The sequence below is a fragment of the Corella eumyota genome, chromosome 3 (assembly GCF_963082875.1).
Source record: "Corella eumyota chromosome 3, kaCorEumy4.1, whole genome shotgun sequence".
Classification (NCBI taxonomy): domain Eukaryota; kingdom Metazoa; phylum Chordata; class Ascidiacea; order Phlebobranchia; family Corellidae; genus Corella; species Corella eumyota.
In genome coordinates, this window is record NC_137492.1 from 5,097,164 (window position 1) to 5,119,696 (window position 22,533).

Here is a 22,533-nt window from a genome sequence, read left to right on the forward strand (position 1 = left end):
AAGTCAGTTTTTAAATGTTATATAACTTATTATAATCATATCAAGAATTTAACATTATTGTAAAGAATAAGACTAGTTTACATTTTGTACGAGCTTTAAAAAATGTTTGGACACTGTGAAAAACAGTTGCAACCTTATGACAAATTATGGCAACGTTTTGTATTTATTTCTCCTACAAAATGTAAGTAAAGGTTTAATTAAGAGTTACCAATTCTTCTGGCTTACGGTAAAACAAATAATTTTGTTTTTGGCATTTCATAACAAAGTAATTAGTAGTCTTACTGTTTTAAAAAATGCTTGAATCTAAACCATTATAATAAAGGCAGCCTTTTTTTATAAGGTCAATTGGAAATAATAAACAAGACAAGTAAACAAATGATTATATTTAAATTATTATTAAATGTTGTTTTGTTAAAATTTGCCAGTGACAATGTTGTTAATTCGTTGCAAATGTTATATTTTAAAGTAAGTGTAATTCTAATTCCAAAATTTTAATAAGGTTGGGTATATAAACAATTTTGTAATTTTTTATTAACATGTAACGTTTACATATTTGTGCCTTTGTACTGACATTCGAATGCTGTAATAAATGTTTCTCTTAGTTTTTAAATACTTGTATCAGTATGGTGTTTTTAACTGATTTTAGCAAATTAAAAAATACTGACTTTGAGTAGAAATCAATTTTTTACGTAGATAATTACGATTGAATTCAAATTATTGCTGTAGTATTATTATTTTCCTTGTTAATAGCACACTTATTTTCGTTCGTAAATAAATGGTTGATTATAGATAGACGCTAGTTTGTTTAAGTTATCAAACTGGTCTTGCTTAATCTATCAAGGTCTTGTTTTGCTATTACGCCATGCTGTGCAAACAAAGTAACGAAACTCTTTTTATTGTTTGGCAGTTTTTAAAACGGAAGTGACGTCACTATATATTGAGATAGCGTCACGAAAACGGAAGTATTGAAACAGAGGCACGCAAGAGAATTGGAGTGAGTTATAACGATGACCAAAACATAAACAAATAAAGAGTATAGTAGAAAATTATTTATAACTGTTTTCTAGTACATTTTAGTTGCGGCTAAAATCAAACAATATATAGTTGCAAGGCAATTGTTCAAGGTAATCATTTAAGAATGGACAACAGATTTAGTGTAGCAGATTCGGAGTGGAGCGTTGATGAAAGTGAAGGAAATGAACGATATTCGAGCTATCCTATATCAGGTATTTGTACTTAAAAATTATCCATATTTTAATAGCGCTTTATTAATATAAAACCAACTCAATTATTAAAATAAGGTTAAGTGTAAATTATTTAACTATTTTCATTTTTTGGGCAAAATAGTTACAATATATTACTATTCTTTCTTTATTTTAGACGGTCGGGAAAATAATAAACCTTTATACGATTTGCCACCGAGCACCAACCAAGGACATATCATGAGCATCGAAGAAGAAATTGAGATAATTAGATCGGACGAAAAATCAACAAACGGCGAAAAAGTGGAAATTAAACGTGGGTTATCTAATAAAAAATAAACCACTCGTAGTATACGTCCTTCCAACGATGTTATTACCTTGCCAAATTTAGCGTAACCATTACGGTTATTTTAGATACGTTTTTATATCTCTAACTTTTATACCCTAAATAACTATATTCCAAACCTAACTCTACAATCACTTTGTATTTTATGCTAGGTAACTATTGTTTTACTATGGCAATAACTAAGATATATTGTTTTTGTCGGTCCTTTTTCAAAATGTATAATAATTGTACATGTGATGACATTACCTTGTCACGTGACAACTAGCATTAAATGACTGTCGGACACAAGGTCACGTAATGGATTACCAATTACCGAAAATATTTATTGCAGATTCGCAGAAGAAGTTTAAAGGTCAAAAATGGATGAAGTTATATATTGCAGTCTTAACTGTGTTTGTTTTGGCTTTAACTGGATTTCTGATATACATAGGTAAGATTTTTAATATGCTTTAATATTTTTTTAAATGTTTTTATGTGGTATAACATAAACAACTTTAAAATGTTTAGCTATACGTGATTCTAATTCTAAAAGCGAACCCGACGTCTCAAGCGAAGACACCACTATCACAGCAAGATCAAATCCAAATCAAATTTCAGAGTTGGAGCTTATGAAAGAAGAAATGTTGGATATAAAGGTAAATACTTTTTTAATATTAAAAAAGTTTAATCTGCATAAAAGTTGCTACGATTTTTTTTGTATTAATTAATACACTATGCGATAGTTCGCTCTACGGTTAGCATTTAATTGTCTAAATATGATTGAAACTCGCAACTAACATTTGCTTGCGACAATTTACCCACACATCACAGACGCTAGTTTTATTAATTTTGTAGACATATAAATATAAAGCTATATGGGTGTTACAGATGGATTTGTACATTAAATTTTAATACAGTAAAATGTTTAATTTTTAACATGTATTTTTCCTAAAACTTTTAATTTATGTTTTGAAATTTATTATTTAGATTAAACTAAACGTAATATTGGATACGTTAAGAACAAAATCACCAGGAGAAAAAGGCATTGCCAATTTAACCATGCAACCGAATGGTAATTTTTTTTTTAATATACTGTCGATAATATGATTTAACTGCCAAATTGTTTTTTTTTTCTTTTTTACCTATCTCCACGTTTTTCTTTGTTCCTTTGTATGATATTTAATAGTGTATTGCATGGTCATCAATTTATCGAAATGCATCAAGAGCTTTAAATAAGTATGCACTGTTGGCATTTTACTATAGGATGTCATGACATAACTACAGCAAGGGTCAAAAATAGTTTTTTTGACAATGATTCAACTTTTTACCATTGAGCTAAATATTCGTTTTTACAAAATAAGAAATGGTATTTAGAACGCACTTTTTAACCTTTCCGTTTTTAACAATTATTGTTTAGTTTTTTCAAATTTTAGCCATTTATTAAAATTGGTAAGATTATATGGTATGTATTTGTTGTTACTTGTTTTTTAATTATTATTATTTTTTGTATAAATAGGTTGTAGAAATGGTCACCCGAACCTTGGTGGAATATGTTACGCGCCAGTTCTGGCCGATCTGCCAATCACGCAGCCACAAGCTTTTATCAATTGTTGGGCATCACTTTACAACGGAAAACTTGCAGTTGTTAACTCAGAAGAAATAGAGGCAAGATTTTTTCTTTTTTACATTTTTTCAAATCGAAGTTAAAAAAAGTTTTCAAAATTGTTGGAAGATATATCTTATTACATATTTATGATCTTGATGGTTTTTACGAACAATATTCGGGTATTAGGTCCAGGCCTGAGTAAATATATCGTTACTATTGTTTGATTACCTTAAAATAGAATAGATTTTAAGAAGTTTTTCCAAAAGAAAAAGTTTGACTTTAAAAATTTTTTTATATATCGCAGGCTGTTTTTAATTTCTAATTTTAAATCTGCTTATTTTACTTTAAATTTTTTTTTAAAGGTAAATAAATAATTATTTTATTTTGTTATTTTAGAATACTATCTTGGGTGGTTTAAACCAGAATACAGAGTACTGGGCCGATCATAATGCAAATAACGAAGAGAATGCAAGTGATGGCACATGTGCGTATTTAAAGAAAATAAGCAACTCGTTTGTATGGACGCAATGCTCTTGCTACACAAAATACAAGGGATTCATTTGTCAATATAATTCAGATACCAACCTGTAATATTATGACTAGCTAAATTTTACTTGTATATTTTGCAAATTACTGAGTTTTGATAATAATTATAACAATAGTGTTTTTTTATCCATGCCATTTCATCTTAAATCGATGATATTGTGTAAATTTTTTTACTAGTTATATTTAGTTGTGTGTTTTGTGTAGATTGTTGTCTCGATATTTAAAAAAAGAACACCAGAATCAACCCAACAAAACCTTCTGTATAAAAATTTCAATTAATATACTTGTTAATATAAATATCTAAAATTTAAAGTTTGAAATACAAAATCTAAAGTTTGAAATCGTAAATATTTTAAAATGTTTAAAAATAAGTTTTTTTTTTCTTGATAAGTCTTTAAAACCAGTGTAATAAATATAAAACTAAATTAGACCAATGATCTTATATATATAATCATTGCTTAGACGTAATTTTAAAAATATTAAAGTTGATTTTATTTGGAAACCCTGTATTTATTAATTTTGGAATCACTAAAAAGCGAAAACAACAAAAAAAACACGTGTTGCAAAATGGAAACGACAGAACAAGAACAAACTGACTTTCTGGAAAAGGCATTGTCGGTGATTTATAAACCAGAAACCCAAAGTGTATGTATTGTTTTTATACCACATTGTGATAAACTAAGTTAAATGTTAGTTTATCGTTAATTTAAAGTGGTAAATTGCTCAAGATTAGTAATTGAATATAAAATAACCAAAATTGTTAAAAAATTTGTAATTAACCTGCTAAAGGCGGTTAAAATAAAACTAGCGCATTTATAAATATAAGCAATATTTATTGTTTCTTATAGTGTTGGCATACATATTGTTACATTATTTAAAATTTATATTGGTTGTTAATAAATTAATGTGTCATTAAATTTTTTTACATTTCTTATTCTAAGAAAACTTGTTAATTAAAGATTTATTTTATTAGATATTAAGAAAAATTACACTTGTAGTTTACCTTAGTTTTATTATAGTGGGCAATTAAAACTCATTTTTTAGTAACAACAAGCAAGTCTGGAAAGTAGAGCAGCGTTCATGCACGAATTTTTTTTGGTGAAAAAAATGCACACCTGAAAATAATGTTTGGCACGCCTGGTTGTAAAAATTAAAAATTTGCGCATGTGCAATACTGAGGCTTTGTGGTTACATATTTAAGCCAAATTTAAGTAAAACACGCAACTGTAAATCACACAGGCATGCATAGACTAAAAATTTTGGTACGCGTGCTCGAACGAGATCTCGTTGAAAACTGCTCTGCTTCTCAGACTGGGTAATAAGTATAAATAAAAACAAAAAAAAACTTTTTTTTATAAATATCAGATAAGTTTCTGCTTGTTTTTTTAGTTAAACATTGGTAACATAAACAACTGGATTCGATCATCACAATCTCGATGGATTGGATTATCCTCTATGAACATTGTCTTGAATCGTTGTCATGCCAACAGTATTGTTGATTATGGAATTCAGTGGATCAAAATTACTTCTGAAATTTCGATATTGGTAAAATTAAATTTTTTTATTTTTATAAAAACAACAAAATTTTACAAACTTTTTATTTTCTTTTTTTTGTAGAATTATTTTGCATTTATAAACTTATTTTACATATTTAAAGTTTTTTATATAATAGCTGGTTAAGGTAAGGTTGTCTCAAGGAAAAATAGGTAATAATTTATTATTTGAGAAAAAAAATTAAAGTAAAAACTATTTTTTTTTTGTGATTTTTATGTATATATTATATAACAAAATCTTATTCCTATATTATTTATCACATTTTACATTAGTTTATTAAAAAAAAATATAATTTTTAGAGTTATGAATCAGATGCGATCCGAAATATTGCGGCCGAAAACTTTTGCAAACTTTTTGAGTTTTCGTCTCAAATACCTGAAGTAGCAAGGGAAATTCCAGCAACTGTTGTCGTTAATATTCTACAAGACTTATTGTCTGCAGATGTAAAAGTAAGATGTTAAACTTTATTTACAAAAAAAAATTGATCTGATTATAAAATAAAAAACATTTTTGAATCCCTTGTAATTTACAGTCTTTGATTAAACTTTTTTACTTCACATTTCTTTTAAATTACTCCTTGTATCTTAAGGTCATTGCTAATTCTACCATTATGGTTTTTACATATTTTTCTTTTATTTACGATCCTTTATGATTTTTGTGTATATATTGCAGTGCCTGCATATTCTATCTTGTACCCATTGACTTTAAATGGTATATATTTGAAAAAGTTTTAAAGTTGTAGCATCTTTTTAAAACACTTTTGATGTTATTTTTAAGGTTTTAGAATCAGCATTAAAATGCTTGACTGCAATTCTAAAATACCTTCCTGGACCTTGTGGTATGTTTAAGGGAAAAATCTGTAAATTTGTTGTACCTTTATTAGCTGATGTTAATTCAACTATTAGAGATAGAGCAATAGAGTAAGTACACTGTTTTTACAGGCAATATTTTTGACAGGCTTTAAGATGAAATTGCACATTTCAAATTAGGCTAGGTCATTTGTCACTTTATGTTTTATGTGTAATATACTTGCAACAAATACAATCTGCAATAATTTTTAAGTTAAACAATCTGTAATCTTATTTAAACAAGATGAGAAATATCTTTTAATAGTAGAAAGTTTTTTTTTTATGTTTTTTTAATTTTAATATTTTTGTTTTAGTTGTTGGTGTTATGTTCCAATACTGGGTGGTGGTGGTACTAAGAGAAAGAATCATGTTATTCAGTGGCAAGATCAGTTCAAAGAAGTTATGGGAACTCTTTCTTACACAAAAGCTATCTTTTTTGATGGTGAAGAAGGTAAAACGTAAATTTACTTGGATTACTTGCGAATTTTCTCTTGAACTTGCCGAATTTTGCCAATTATAACTTGTTGTTACGGTCTTTGCCAATTCTTTTTTAAATTTTACAGTTTTAGTTAATTCTTTCTTGAACTGATTTTTTTTGTACTTTACAGTTTTTTTTGAAGGTTTATAAAATACAAATGATCTTGACATGTTTTATTTGAGGTTACTCCTGTTAAAACATTAAAAATTTCAAATTTTATTTCAAATTTATTTTGTATAATAATTAAGTCAACTATGATGTTTTAAGTATAATAAATTACAACTATTCTTTATTGTAGATTTATCAGATCCTTCATATTCTAACTTGTCCCTACATTTACCACCTTTACCTGTTAATGAACCACAACTATCATTAACATTAGTCCAAAGGTTAGAAAATTATTTATTGTTATTTATAAATATTAATAAAACAACACTTACTATATGTAATTTAAATTATTTTTAAAGAATATTTTTTTAATATTTGGGAGTTAATATTTCATTGATTTTTTAGATTTGTTGGTTTGTCAAAATGTGTCGAGAAGTTATTGAAACTCAACTTTAAACTTCCAGTCGAAATACCAGTGCAACAAGTGATTGAGCTCTTGTTTTCTTGTTTGGATGTTACACCTAAATCAATGGTAATTTAAATTTTAGTTTACTTATAAATTAAATATATTTAATGCTTTGTGGCTTTAAAACATGCCTTTAAGAGTAAATTAATTTTAAATATTTTATTTTTAACATTTTTGCTATAATTATATATAAACTAATTTTTTTATGCATTTGGTTATGTATTTATATGTTAGAGGGTTTTATAGCAAAATTAAATCTGAACTAGAGGCTATTCAATAAATATACAAAGGTATTTTTTGTAGTCTTTGTATTATTTTTAACACTTGTTTTTTTTCAAGGGAATCACTAGTGAAAAACAAATAAGATCTTCTTATCTTAAAACAGTTCATTCAAGTTGTTTGACGTTGCTGCAATCTGTGATAAGCAGGTAATTTGTTTAAAATATTTTAAACTTAAAAAGATACCTCTGTATGTTTTGTTTTTTATATAAATTCAAAAATAACTTCAAGTTTTATAAATTGTATGACTCCTTACTAGTCAAACCTCTTTGGCTAGCAAACTATAAAGTTATGATCAATAATATAAGCAAGACTTGGCTAGGCTAGGAAATGTAACCTTATGTTTAGGCCTTTAGGAGTCCTATGTCCATTGAGGATAAAGATATATTTACTAATTAAAATTTAGATTTAACAGTTAAAAAAAAAATTGAATTTAACAAATGTATTTAACTTTTTACTTTAATTCGTTTTTTTTTATTAAAGGTTTTAGTTATACTCATTTGTTTTCCAATTACAGTTGTGGACAATATGTTTGTCGTCATAACTCTTCATTTTGTCAATTGTTTGACAATTTACTTCATCTCTGGAAAGATTTATCTCCAATAATGGGCATGGACAAAAAACATTTGCCAATCAGAGTTTTAATTTATGAGACTATTTTACATTGGTTAAAGGTGGAAGAAAAAATTTAACTTCTATTTTTTTTAAATATAATTGTATATTTGCTTTTAATAAATTTATATTAGTAGTGTTTTCAGCAGAATTGCACATGATATAAACATCATTTAAATTTTATTTCTTAAAATTCAAAAAAACTAATTAACATTTTTGATTGATTTAGAATTGTGGTACCCAGACCAATTTCTTGTGTGGACAAAATCACACAGTTAATTCTTTATTACAACATCTTGTTGAAGATATCAAACCTATACCTGATCACTTCAAAGTAGGTTGTTAAATTCAAAAGCCTTTTAAAGATAACTTTATATAAATATATTAATTTTTTCTTCGTGGAAAGGTTTAATAAACCACAAATGAAAGAAAAACATAGAAAATAACTTTAAAAAAATGTTTTTTTGTTTTGTCAGATGACTGAGAATTCAGTTTCCAACAACAATAAAACTAGAAATAAGAAAAAAAAATCCATGAACGTTGTGTCAGAAAATACTTGTGTTCGTATTATTAAAAGTAATGCCAATTCCAAACTTTGTACATCTGCATTAAAAGGTTGGTAAAAATTGGGTTAAATTTTTTTTTTTTAGAAGTAAGTAAAACTCAATTTTTTTGATGATGTTTTATATTTTTGTAAAAATATTTTTAGGGTTATTGTGAATTTTGTAGGCCTGCTAGTTAATGGATAAACTTTAAAAACTTTATACATTCTTGATTTGACTTGTTTTATATAAAAAAAAACTAATTTTTATTTAGTTTTAAGGTTAACTGTTTTCACTTTTGGGCCTCGGTTGTCTGTAAATGTTCACAAAACCTTGCAAGAAAATGTGATCACTTTGTTGCTCAAATTAAAGCAGGGGGCATCTGACCTTATTCCTTATGCCAGGTTAAAATTGAAATTACTAGTATTTATTTTGTATGTATCTTTATTCTCAAAATGGGAAGGCTGAATGCGCGACCTACCATAGAATAACACAGTTACTTCGTCCTAGTCTCAAGTTACCTTTAGCAGTTTGTGAATTGCCCGGTAATTATGTTGCTGATTAAGTGCAGGCTTAGCAGGAGTTCATACCGTTTATAGCGCCTTACTCAAGGGCGCTACAGCATGAGAGCAGTGGGAATTGAACCCACAACCCCATGGTAGTGTAGCAAGTGTTCTTACCACTACACCACGCTGCCAGTTTTTTTATAAAATTTTGTGTATTTAAGTTTTTTGTTTATGCTTGTGGTAGTTTTGGATATCTGTACTTGTTTTGTTGTAACTATAAATCATGCTAGCTAAAAAATGTTTGTCCACTTTTTAGCTGTGAAGATTCTAGAAAAGAATTATATCATCTTCTTCTTGCTTTGACCAGTAACCCTTCAGTAGCATGGCCCTCACCTATTCAGTTCACAACCCAGTTACTAAGTCATGGAGCTAACAGGGATGATAGTTTAAAAGTGAAGATGTTTTGTGTTGAAGCAAGTGTAACTGTTGGAAATATGATTCATCCCAGAGCGCCATCTATGCAAAGGTTAACAATTTTTTAACATGCTTACTTAACTAATACATTTTTTGAGTACAAAGATATACAAAAAACTATAGTTATTTTTTAATTATTTTTTTTTATTTTTTTATTTAATTGTATTTTTTTGGCTAAACTTTGTTTTTTATATTTTAAATATTTTATCAGGGTTGCCAAGAATTTTTCTGAAGATTGTAAGAAGAAATGGTTAGAAGATAATAAAAATCAAGTTAACTTTTACATAGAAATGAGAGAAAGAAACACTAATATAAATCAACAACAATCTAATGACTTAAATTTGATAAAAGAACCTAATAACTTGACCTTTTCACAAGACAGTTTGAAAGTCACAGAAGATATTGGTAATTATAATTTTTTGTAAAATTTATATTTGGATATATTGTGCAGTAAGTTTTTGTGTTACTAAAATGAACTATAGGCTTTTAAATGCAAAATGGGACAAACAAAAAGTGATTAAATGCCCCCTATTTTTAAAAAAAATTATTAAAAACTTTCTGTTTAAATAAATTGTTTAGATGAAGTCTCTGTTGTAGAAAATGATGACAATTCAACAGAAAATGTTACTTGTGATACTGAAACTTACATAATTGACAAAGAAAATGATGGTATAGACCTTTGTGCAGAAAATGGTGGTGCTGTTTCGGAAGATGAAAAAGAAAATGGTTTTACGAGTCGGGAAAATGATGGAAGTAATCAAGAAAATGATGACTTAAGTGAATTTCCGAATAATTGTTTAAATAAAAATGATCTTACAAACCCAACAGTAGTCCTTGAAAATATTTTACTTGAAAAAAGTGAAGCAGGTAAACTTAAAGAAATTTAAGCTATTTGTGTAGCAAATTTGAATGGCTGTCCTTTTAAAACTTTTTATTTTAAGGACATTTATACAAATTTTGCTTCGATTTTATGGAAAACTAATTTTTTATTTTTTGTGTAGATGAAAGTATAGATATCACATTGAGAGGTCAAAAACGAAAAGTGGATGATTCCCAAGAATTGGAAGCAGAAACAGTTGGTAAAATAATAAAAACCGATTCTGTAGAAGATACCAATGCTTCTGATGTAAGTAATAAACAAATTCTATGTTTACAAAATTTACACAAAAATGTAGAAATTGAATTATGAAATGCAATAACTGGACCACATTGAAATTATTAATATTCTATTTTTTTCAAAGATATTATTACTGATATGTTTTAAATATGCAGGAAGGAATAACAGAGGATTTAGAGTCAATGTTGGAAGACTTCAACGACTCTGCCCCTGATTTAGAATCTTGATAACAAATAAAATGACCAATTTTAAAAGTTATTTAAGTGGTGTGATAATGCTATCTTAATACTTAAAACTTACATTGCTAAATTAAATAAAATGTCTAAAAAATGGGTAATTTTAAGGAAAAAATATATTTGTTTTTTTATTAATAGAATGACAATTAACATTAAATTAAAAAATACAGAACAGTTTCGTTTCTATCTTTTAATAACTATTTATTACAAATTGTTAATTGGGCCCTTTTTTAGTTTTTTGATGCATAGTAACTTTAACCTGTAAATACTAAATAATATAAGATGCGCAAAATTTGGTGCAACAAATATCATAGCTGCGGTGATAAGGCCTGTTTGTATCTTTTTAGTATTCCAATTTAAACAAGGATATACAGACGAGGTAACACCTGTACCATGAAGGACTAGCAGCATAATTCCATAACAGGTTGAACAAATCATCGTGAAAAATACATAAATATACTTTATATGAATAGCGTTAAGCATTATGTCGAATAACATTATCACAGTGTTTATAATATGTAAATTAATGCTTTTTAGTGATGAGTTGTAGTCTGGGTCTTGCAGTAGTGGATATAGTAAAGTTATTATAATGGAAACATCGAACGCAACTACCATTGCTATTAATGTAACTAGTTCCAAAGCCTTATAATGTTTACCTGCAAATAAACAGCCTATTTATCACATTTAACGGCATATTAATATAATAAAAACGCTTATACAGTATGGCAAAGGTTAGGTATAAAATTTTACTTTGTTTTTTTTGTTTCACAACATCCAGTTCGTAGATTTCAGTAGTTCCTTCACAAATCGACCATTCCTCTAAATCAGACTGTTCTTGATTGCAATTACCAGATCGTTTAATAACTAATAAAGTTAAACTTAAACACAAGAAAATCAGAATAAGGACTTGTCCCCAATGTGACAAATACATAAAAAACAAAGCTTGATTTTCGCTTAGTACGATGTCAATGAGAAATGTAGTCAGCCAAAAAAGAAAAATTAGTATTCGATACGGCAGATAAATTCTTTGAAGCGATTTCCACTACAAACAAAAAATAAACAATTACATTTAAATTAACTAGTTACTAGTATTTACTCCATATAAGTTGTTTATCATGAATAATGAACACATTTGTATTATCGGCTGTAAAAAAAGGTTGTATAAAGGGCAATCAGCAATCAAGCCAAAGGCAAGGGTCCGCGATTATTTAAATCCTTTTGCGCTTTGCTTGAAATTACTGGTCTACATTCTTAGCTATTTTTTATATGGATACAGTAGCTGTAAAGTTATGTTGTATTAACGAAGAACACAAACAATGCCAAAAATCGATGATTATCAAGTTTAGAGCTGTTCAATACAAGGTGAGAATAGTAATTTTACATTTTAAGCAAAAGTTTGTTTACCTGTGATTTATAGAACTTGTTTGAAATCCATGTTGTTGTTGATCTAGTTTTCATTTTGGAGTTGCACTAAACAGTCAGCTAGGATATCAATTTTTAAACTAACAAACTTGCTTGATTATGTAATGTAATAACATAGTCAACTGACTACCTTTACAATTCTATTTATTTGAAATAAAGAACCAATGTCATATAAAATTACGTAATAATGCCTACCGTTAAATTCGTGTGCGCCCTTTTTTGAAGTTTTAAAGCTCGCCAGTCGTATTATATAACAACTTTACTGTCAGTGCTTACATGATGTATATTTATTTTGTTAACAGTGTAATAAAATCATTAGGCGTTAACTGGTAACTATATAAAAAGTATAATAAAGGTGCTTACGCGTTTTAAAATGCTATTGTTATTACAGTACCAAAATCAGTGGGCGCAATACGTTAGACCATTTTAAAATTTATAGGCAGATTTTTAATTAACTTGGCTTTAAGTTAATGGAATTAGTGGGACTATCCCCGTCTGGCCTATGTTCACTGTTTGAGTTGTTTAAATGTGCTACCCTGCACTTATTTAGCCAATAAATATCAGATTAGGTAACACGACTATTTAATCCAAAACTTATAACCTATTTATTTTTTGTAATTATGGATAGATGTTTCATGTTTGCAACAAGTTTAACAACTTATAAAAACATTGTTTTGTGTATTTTAAACGTAAAAATGATGTCTATCTTGTTTGTACTTTGTAATTTTTAAAGTGTTTAACAGTTTAATTTGCTAACACATTTCCCTGACATATCGACAACCTACCTATAATAAATGTTTTAGTATTGCAAATTATGAGTATTTACAAACAAATAATTTTACCCTTGATATAAGCAAAGACAGATGTTTGTCGAAATTGGATATTATATTGTTAAATGCGTGAATAACTTATTTCTGCGTCACATAAATAAAGCTACCATTTAGCATACAAATTAGTTCCTATTAATTAAAAATAACTAAATTACCATATAATTAACTACTACGTTAGAGTATCATAGAAGTACTATGGCGCTCATAAAAAATGTTTACTGTCCGTGTAATTGCTTACCATCTTTTTAGCGCCAAAAATCTTATACGCACTGCGTTTCATTAATTTTTACTGAAGTTTTATTGCATAATGATGACAGTCAAATATCAGTAACCTGTTTAGTAGTAACCTGAATTGTACTTAACGCTGCTTGAGTACTGTTAACTACTCATCGGATTGTGTTAGTTAGAAAGGCGTATTTATAAACCGTTGCGGTGAGCTGATTTTGGCATCGTTTAGAAAAATATTAGTGACGCAATGCCTCTAGCCTTTACATTTTTGCAAGTGAATCAAAACTTGGCCGTTTTGCGTTACTATATAGTTGGTTGGACTAATTACTTAACCTGCCGCATTTCTAATTCTAATGCGCTTTAATTTTTCACTTTAAAATATATAAAATTAACGGGAGAAATCTTAAACCATAGCCCAATGATTCTCTAGCTTTACTACTGAAAAATTGCTGCGGCTCTGTAAAATTTTTACGATTTATAGTGGCATTGAATGGGTGTACAGAAACGACTGCTTTAACATTTACTACAGCGTGCATTTTTGGTTTAACTTTAAAATAAGAACGTTTATTTGTTTTTATTATTACCATTGTCAGATATTTCAAAAAAAAAACTTTATTGCAAACGAAATAAAAATATGAAAAGCAATTGCCCAATTTTTTTTTGTAAAAAAAGTTTAAAATGACGCTAAATAAAAGGAACTTTAAAACTAAAGTTACAAGTTAAATTTTTAAATTGTTCTACTCAGTAAAATAAAAACATTAAAACACGCAAAAAAACTTGGAAAAATTAGGTTTTTGCACAGTTCAATTTGTAGCCTATTTTTAAACTAGACCACGTGTCCTTTTTTCAAAATTTAAGACACTGAAACAGTTTATTTTTTTAATTACAAAAACTAACTGCTAAAACATTTATTTATTAAGCCACTCTTTTATTTGCATAATAATGTACCTTGGCATAGGTGCTAAATAGAAGGTTATAAGTACAACCATAACCTAATTTCATATTATAATCGGGATATGAACAGCCGGTTCGTACGTTTTACCCGTTTTTCGAGATAGCTTTTTTAAGCAAACTAGTTTTAACTTGTGAATTCCAAATAATATCAAATGTACTACATTTGGGACAATAAATATCATTACAACAACCATAATAGCTGCTTGAATAGGCTTGGTTTGAAAATTTATAATCCAATAAACAGATGATGTAATACCAGTCAGATGCAGTACTATTAGAAAAAATGCATAACAGGCAGAAGCGATCATCGTATAAAGTACATAAACATAGTCAATGGAAATGGCATTAATCATTATGTCAAACAGCATTATCACAATGTTTAAAAAATGTAAATTAACGCTTTTAATTGACAACGAGGTCCCGTTGCTTGTAACAAATGGGAAAAGACAAGTTATTGTTACTCCAAAGTCAAATGCTAGGACCATGAATACCAAGGTTACCTTTTCAAGAATATTGACTAAATTTTCTGTAAAAAAACTTTTTTTACTAAATACGCTTATTATCAGATAGATATATTACAAAAAACAAAATTAGGACATTTTTTTGAAGGTAAATAACATTTTTCTGGGTAAGGGGTTGGTGTCAAATTGTTTTTGGTAATATGATTGTATTACAAAGCTTAGTATCATTATTTATTAATCTATTAACTAATTCACACAAAAATAGTTTTAGTATAACTTTGGTATAGCAATTGTTGACATCATTTTGTTAATAAAAAGGCATTTAAATTACCTTTTTCTTACCTTTTCTACTTCTTGTTTTGTCATTTAAATCAATAACTGCAGTAGTTTCATCTACGCTTATTTTTAAACTGATTGCTGTTTGAGTTTGTTTACATTTCCTAAATCGTTTGGTAACCAGTAAAGATAGACTTAAACCCAAGAATATCAGAATTAAAATTTGTCCCCAGTGTGATAAATATATGAAAAACAAAGCTTGATTTTCGCTTAATACAATATCAGCAACAAAAGTAGAAAACCAGTAAAGAAAAATAAGTATTCGATAGGGCAGAAACATTTTTTGAAGCGAATCCCACTAAAAATATTAAACGGTAGTGTAAAATACCAGCTAGCATTGTAAAATTTAAAGATTAAATTAATAAAAAAAGCATTTATTTTTCCATTCGTGGACATAGTTTTAGTAAGAAATTACATTCAATACATTTGCAATACCTAAATTTTATTTCTTACACAAAAAAAGATTATAGATATTAAATTATGCTTACCTGTGTTTTATAAAACATATCTGAGTTTAAGTTTTTAAAAAATATTTTTCTCATTCTGTATTTTTTTCTAAGATATCTAAAACTATTGTTAAATTTTAAATATTTCAAACGGTTTCAAAAACAACGGTACTGCTACTTTGTTTACATATTTCGAATAAATATAAACATGGTTTTATTTCTATGTCAATTCTCTTCGATAAATACCGTTTAAAACATCCGTTGCGCATAAAATGTTAACGCAGCCATCTAATTACCGATTTTGTTAGTTGGCTACAAAAATGAGTAAATTTTTAGGTTTTTTTATTAATTAATTATCACTGATAAGCACATGCCATTCACAACATATCTTATTTAAATTTTGTTATTTTTAAATCAACTTTGCCCTACCGTTGGCTATAACGTTGCCTAATAAATCTAGCATGCGCTGTTAGCCGTCAGATATACAAAAAAAATAAATCACTTTTTTTGGTTTTAACTAGTTAGTTATTGTTGACATGCATATACTCTGATAAGTCGGGGGTAAAAAATATTATTTGCACACTATCGATTTGGGGGTTTTAGAAAAAAAATTGACGCTTGGGTTAGCTGACTTTTAAATTTAGTGAGTTGTGAAATGTTTTAGGCTTTTGGAAAAGGTTATAAATAAGAAAAAAAAAAAAAATTTTATAGTTAATTTTATTATTAAAAAAATAAAAACACTTTTTCATAAAGAAAAAAGTCGCAAAAAGTGTATAAACATTCAAAGAGTTTTTAAGATTAGGTTATTTAAGAATTTAAGTTACTACAAAATAAATATATACACACTACGTTTTAAACAACTTGATCCGACCCAATATTTGGTTAATTTTCGTTTTCATATGCAACGTTTTGTACCCCCGCTAGTTGCTTACCCTCTGTACTAGGTTCATTAGCTACTGGCTGGGTAACATACCGACGTGCTAGAAACACCCTCAATCTATACAAGCCATACATAATACAGTGGGCAATCAGACTGCCCAAAATAGTCAGGCCTACTGAAAGTCCGGCCGCTAAACCGGGACGGTTTTCCCAGTCAAGAACGGGATAAATAGCTGTGTTAAAGCCACTACCGAATAAAATAAGTGAGAAAACTGTATAAGTTAAAGCAAATAGCGCCATGTACACAAAGTGAAAGAGACGAACTGGAATAGCTACAATAAACAGGTCAATAAGCATAATAACAGCATTAAGCAAGTGGTTATTGATGCTAGTTGCAGAGAATACAGGAGTCAAAAAGGCAAAGTAAGCCACGGTTATAATGAAAGATCCATCCAAAGCCGAGATGTGTATTAGCCAGGTAAGAACATGAAACCATCGTAGTTTTTCTAAAAGTAAAAAGTTGGTATAATATTATATTTTTAAAAAACGTTGATTAGATTTATTTCTGTAAAATGCCTTATTACACAAAAGCTTTTGTGAGATTGTTTATTTTTTTAACTTTTTGAATAGACTTTTTTAGGGCATAGCCTATTTTAATTTGTTGCGTTAGTCGAATTAAGTCCGGTTTAGTGGTTTTTTAAGGATAGAGCAAAAGTGATATAACAATGCGTCTTTTTTGTTTAAAGTAAAAAAGCTTAGGACGACGATATATTATTAGCAACTATTTCCTTTAAAAGACCAACTCATAAAAACGACACGCTACTTGATTTTCTTTGAATATTCCGATAATAGTGAGGCCTAGCCTAGGTTATTTTAACAAGTACTTTCTACTTTGTTTTCTATTTTAATAGTTGCGTGAGGTTTTATTCACAGCAAACCTAATGTCAGTCAAGCGTACGTTTTTCTATTTTTGAGCGGGCAAAATAATTCATTTCCTTAACAGTTACATGCTTGATATACCTTAACAAAAAACTTGATATACCTTAACAAAACACTATATTAATTCTCTTTTAGCTATTCTATTATATAACAACAACATACACAGATTATTTTATTATGTTTATTTGATTATGTTGGTATTAAGGACCGATAAATTATAATTGTGCAAACTGTTTATTAAATGAAAAAAAAGCAATGTATTCAAAACTGGGCAAAATTTTTAGTATTTGTCGTCATTATTTTTTGAAAATGATTGTAATTTTTAACTTACACAAAAAATATAACTGACAACGCACAAAACAATTTAATTTTCGTAAATTGATGTTTTAATATTTTATTTTTAGATGATTTTAAATTCTTTTATATTTTGGTATATACATCAATTAAACACATAAAAATGGCATAAGTTACCAAACTATGTTAAATTGTAAAAAATAGCATACTGCACCAATATAGCTACCAATATAGTGAAGAAACATAGAAATAGGTTTACTAATAAATATCACTGCAAATACAAAACTTGGCTACAAAACAAATAAACTAAAATCTACTGCAAAAGCAACCCAAAAATTAACAAAACTGTAATTGAAGAAATTATAATAATACCTTAAAAATATGAAGATTTTTTTTTCACAATGAAAATAAAACATTACGTAAAATATTGAAGAAAACAAGATTTGAAGATAAAAAAACGTAAAATAAAGTATTTCAATTTCATTGAAGAAATAAAACTAACTAAAGGAATGGTCAAAATTAAAAAACCAGAACGGTTAAAAATGTTGTTACTAGCATGTGCAATATAAACTTACAAAAATTTCAAAATCATTGGACAAATGATTTTATTGTAAAGACAATTTTTTTAAATGCAAAAAGCAGTAAATAGTCCTAATAAGGATTGGGTCAAAAAATATCTGTTTTCAACAGAGTCATCAACTTCAGTAACTTAAACTTTCCTAAGCTTAATTGTTAAGCATTTCGATTCTGCTTCATTAATTTAATATCAGCATCGACCATTTCGTGAACTAGCTCTTCGAATTTCACATCAGGTTCCCAGCCGAGAGTCTTCTTTGCTTTTGAGTAATCTCCAAGCAAAAACTCCACCTCAGTTGGCCTGTAATATCTCTCACTTACTACAATCCTTTTTGCCCCTGTCTTTTTATCATATCCAATCTCATTGATGTCTTTGCCTTTCCACTCAATTTCAACATCCACATGCTTGAAGGCTTTTTCGATGAATTCACGAACACTGTGGCACTCGTTTGTGGAAAGAACGTAATCGCCGGGCGTGTCATGTTGCATCATCATCCACATTCCCTTAACGTAGTCTCTGGCATGTCCCCAGTCTCGTTTTGAGTCCAAATTACCAAGAGTAATGTAGTCTTGAAGGCCTAAATGAATTTTTGCGACACTACGCGTAATTTTTCGAGTCACAAAGTTGAAACCTCGCCTTGGGCTTTCATGGTTGAACAAAATTCCATTGCTAGCATGCATTCCATAGGCTTCCCTATAGTTAACAACAATCCAATAAGCATACACTTTGGCGGCAGCATAAGGAGACCTCGGGTAAAAAGGGGTTGTTTCCTTTTGTGGGATTTCCTGCACTTTACCAAACATCTCACTTGTCGAGGCTTGATAAAATCGAACTGTGTCGGTCATTCCGCATGTTCGAACAGCATCGAGCAACCGAAGTGTGCCCACTCCATCCACATCTGCTGTGTACTCAGCCAAATCAAATGATACCTTAACATGGCTCATGGCCCCCAGGTTATAAATTTCATCCGGTTTAACTTGGTTGATGATCTTAACCAAGCAACTACTATCGGTTAAGTCACCGTAGTGCAGATGCATTTTACCTTCTTCGTGGGTAGCCCTGTCAGCATACAAATGTTCAATTCGTTGAGTATTAGGCTGGCTAGCTCTTCTTACAATACCATGGACTTCGTATCCCTTTTCAACCAATAATTCGGCCAAATATGAACCATCTTGGCCTGTGATACCAGTTATAAGGGCAATTTTTTTCATTCTTTTGGGCGAACTTTCGCAGGAGCCATTGTTGCTATCTAACCCATGCTTTCCATTCTTTTGGTCCATGATTTTTTTAAAATATATTTTTTAAATACTAAGTTCTAAAAGCAACGTACAATTTAATCAACATTTAAGTTATTCTGTTATTTCGTCTTTAACTATAAGCATTTTTTCTTTAAAATTACGCGTATACATTAATTATTGATCTATTATCTATACCATGTGGTTTCCGTGTTACATAAATATTAAAGTACTCCAATTTTTAGTCTAATTATCGTTACAGTAACAACAATAAACGTCTCGTGTTCCTAAGTCACTGACTATCTTATTTCAACATGCTGGTTGCTGTCTAACTGGCTACGTGTTAAATAAATGAACCGGACCAAAACCTTTTTTGTTCTCTTTTGCATTGTGACGTCACCCCGTTTTTTTTATCCGTATTCTCTCAAATAATAATCTCCGGATACAAGCTGAAGCCAATTGGCTTTATATACAATTTTTTTAATTAATTCTTTTAAATTAAATGATTTAATTTACAAATTTGCTTATAATACCGGCAACAGAACTAATAGATGCCGTTTTTAAATCTGGCACTTTACTATAATTTTAAAACAGCGTGAAGCAAAAAAAATGATAAAAATTTTTCGAAAATAAATTTAATTTATTTTTTTACAAACAGGTTAAATTTTCATAAAGAGGTCAATTTAAAAAGTTAATTTATTACTTTTTTCGAGTATAGTTTATTTTAAAACATTTTTAGTGTCGTATTAGTTGCACAATCCATCTGTATAATACATATTTTCCTTTTTATTTAAAAAAAAAAAATTTTTTTTTTGAATTATTTTATCTCTGCTTGCTTGTAAGTTAAGCTAACTACGCCTGCGTTTAAGGTTTGCAAATAGCTTCTTTAAAAGTGTTCGTGTCTTTTTAAATGTACAACGGGGTTTTAAAAAGGCAACATATCTTAAAAATAGCTGTAAACTAAAAGTAAATAATGTGACTTTTACCTGGTGGAGTTGCAACGACGTTTGTTTCCAGACTTTTTGAAACAGTTTTCAGTTCAGTTTCAGCAGTTGTGGTCGTGTTATTACACCTGTATGCACACATGTTGTAGATAGCTACACACAGCGAAACCAGAAAGTAAAGCAGAACGGTCACCACCCCCCAGTTAGTCAAAAAAATCCAATAGTTTGAAAGTAACGAGGCCGAGCTGCTACTCAGGGTGTAGATAAACCAAGTGAACCAGTAAGCAAATGCAATGGATTTCCAGACCAGAAGGTGCCAGCATTGGTTTGACCACTGTTAATATTTAAACAATAGGAATAGTTATAAACAATCAAAATAAATACCAACATATTAATGAAAAAACGACTTAGCATTATTCCTTATAAAAACACAGTTAAATAGCTTTTACAGTTATTTATTTATTACCAATACGGGTATATAACTTTGTAAAAAAGACGATGTTTTTTATGATTTTTTTTATTTAAATTTTTTTTCATAATAAAAAATAACATAAAAATTAATTGAAAAAATTTGATAGCGCACTTTTTTATGATCTTTGCAACTCTGAAAACCGACCTAATTAAAAAACGATATTACAAATTATTTAAAAAAAGCGTTTTTTTTATTTTACCTGAATCTTACGAAACTTATTGGGAGAGTCCCTAAACAGGAAATTTTTCAGTCGAAATTCTTCGCGAAATGATAACATATCCATTATTTAACCAAACGTCTTAAGCCTGTGACAAAAAAAAACTTGTTTAAACTATAGCCAACACTTACATAACATAACACCGAAATTCAGTTCGTAAAGGGTAACATTATTATACAACTAAAGCTGATATATATATTTCAATATTTATACATATATACCCCAGTAGTTTTAGATTACTTTATATACATGGTCAACTTATACGTTTTAAACAACTTTTTATAACGTAAGTTCTAAAAGTAAATACTAAATACCCGTTACGCCTTATAATATTCTGTACTATTGCCTTGGTATTGTCTGGACTCATTGTCAAAATATAAAACTGGACAATAAGCTGAGCTAATTTTAACTGTATTTCAACCTTTTGATTTTCATTTAAATAACTTATTCTTACATTTGTATTATACCCAATTTGTGGTATATTAAAACCAACTAGAAAAATAGCTTTTTAAAATAAGCCTTTCGTTTGTTGACTTATTTTTTACTATGCGTTTTAACGGTACAATAAAAATTTTTTCAACCCTATATTTTCAATGAAGTACAATAACAACCATTCGCTCGCTAAGTTAGTTTTTTATTGGCAAACGATATCAAAAATATGATTTTGCCATTTATCAAATTAAGGCGAAAAAACAATTAGGAAATTTTAAATTTACGTTTGACATTTCCAAATAAGTTACTTACGTCATTTTTTTTATTTGTTTATTAAATCTTTAAGCTTGACTTTATTAACTATAAATCTTTCCTAATTTAATAACATACAAGCATACAAATTAACACTAAACTTATTTTCTATTGTTTTAAAACTAAATTAAAAAAAAAACGGAAACAACGTAGTTGTCTAATCGGCGTGTAAACCGTGTGTTTATTGACTAGTAACATGCTACTCTATACTAGCTTTTTTTAAAGATAATTTTATCACAAAGCCTATTGTGGTAATGAATAGGTGAGGTTGTATTTACTTTGTAGTGATATCTGACCGCTGTACTATACCCTTATGACTTACAGCGTCGCTTGGCAGCAAGTTTGTTACGATTCGGTTAAGTGCGTTTCGTTTTATTACCGAAACTGTCACGAGCAGTGGATAAAGGTGGCCCCATAATATTCCTTCATGGCGTTAAGGAATTTACCCAAAATAAATTCCAAAATTTATGTTACTTATTTTAACTAAATTCCTAAAAAACCCGACTACATAAAATTTAAATTTTTTATTGAAATGAATACAAACAGACATTACGAAACCGATAATGTTTTTTTTTCCTAAATGACAATGCACTTTTCAAATTTAAAAATAGCATGTTTTGTAACAAATAATGGTTATGTAATACGCCTAATTTTAA

General features: G+C 28.6%; 5 protein-coding genes across 8 annotated transcripts; 2 read left to right on the forward strand and 3 right to left on the reverse strand.

Moving 5' to 3' along the window:
• Positions 1-100: 100 nt before the first annotated feature.
• On the forward strand, positions 101-4,074 carry LOC145745755 (uncharacterized). Of its 2 annotated transcripts, XM_082563912.1 has the most exons (9): positions 101-181; positions 908-994; positions 1,068-1,226; positions 1,381-1,518; positions 1,880-1,978; positions 2,056-2,183; positions 2,515-2,599; positions 3,044-3,192; positions 3,530-4,074. In XM_082563912.1, exons 3-9 carry the CDS (start codon positions 1,139-1,141, stop codon positions 3,722-3,724), a joined length of 882 nt encoding a protein of 293 aa, XP_082420038.1. In that variant the 5' UTR covers positions 101-181; positions 908-994; positions 1,068-1,138; the 3' UTR covers positions 3,725-4,074. The 2 variants fall into 2 exon arrangements, with proteins under 2 accessions (XP_082420038.1, XP_082420037.1); XM_082563911.1 differs by lacking the exon at positions 101-181 and having other exon boundaries at positions 987-1,226.
• Positions 4,075-4,231: 157 nt separating this feature from the next.
• On the forward strand, positions 4,232-11,240 carry LOC145744756 (proline-, glutamic acid- and leucine-rich protein 1-like). 3 transcript variants are annotated; one of them, XM_082562696.1, is made up of 17 exons: positions 4,232-4,324; positions 5,069-5,224; positions 5,533-5,682; positions 6,011-6,153; positions 6,396-6,532; positions 6,858-6,948; positions 7,073-7,199; positions 7,473-7,561; positions 7,930-8,086; positions 8,254-8,358; positions 8,501-8,639; positions 8,841-8,970; positions 9,389-9,598; positions 9,758-9,951; positions 10,126-10,413; positions 10,548-10,672; positions 10,823-11,240. In XM_082562696.1, the coding sequence occupies exons 1-17, from the start codon at positions 4,247-4,249 to the stop codon at positions 10,826-10,828; spliced, it is 2,325 nt and encodes a 774-aa protein (XP_082418822.1). In that variant the 5' UTR covers positions 4,232-4,246; the 3' UTR covers positions 10,829-11,240. The 3 variants fall into 3 exon arrangements, with proteins under 3 accessions (XP_082418822.1, XP_082418820.1, XP_082418821.1); XM_082562694.1 differs by having other exon boundaries at positions 10,819-11,239; XM_082562695.1 differs by lacking the exon at positions 4,232-4,324 and adding an exon at positions 4,730-4,777 and having other exon boundaries at positions 10,819-11,239.
• On the reverse strand, positions 11,094-12,443 carry LOC145745194 (protein rolling stone-like). The gene is made up of 3 exons (XM_082563200.1): positions 12,304-12,443; positions 11,650-11,941; positions 11,094-11,555 (listed from the first exon to the last, which is right to left on the reverse strand). The coding sequence occupies exons 1-3, from the start codon at positions 12,355-12,357 to the stop codon at positions 11,104-11,106; spliced, it is 798 nt and encodes a 265-aa protein (XP_082419326.1). The 5' UTR covers positions 12,358-12,443; the 3' UTR covers positions 11,094-11,103.
• Positions 12,444-15,988: 3,545 nt separating this feature from the next.
• Positions 15,989-21,223, reverse strand: LOC145744961 (uncharacterized). Its single transcript, XM_082562936.1, has 3 exons — positions 21,116-21,223; positions 20,487-20,778; positions 15,989-16,961 (listed from the first exon to the last, which is right to left on the reverse strand). Exons 1-3 carry the CDS (start codon positions 21,197-21,199, stop codon positions 16,459-16,461), a joined length of 879 nt encoding a protein of 292 aa, XP_082419062.1. The 5' UTR covers positions 21,200-21,223; the 3' UTR covers positions 15,989-16,458.
• Positions 17,580-19,599, reverse strand: LOC145744960 (GDP-mannose 4,6 dehydratase-like). Its single transcript, XM_082562935.1, has one exon. It carries the CDS (start codon positions 19,543-19,545, stop codon positions 18,421-18,423), a length of 1,125 nt encoding a protein of 374 aa, XP_082419061.1. The 5' UTR covers positions 19,546-19,599; the 3' UTR covers positions 17,580-18,420.
• Positions 21,224-22,533: the final 1,310 nt, after the last annotated feature.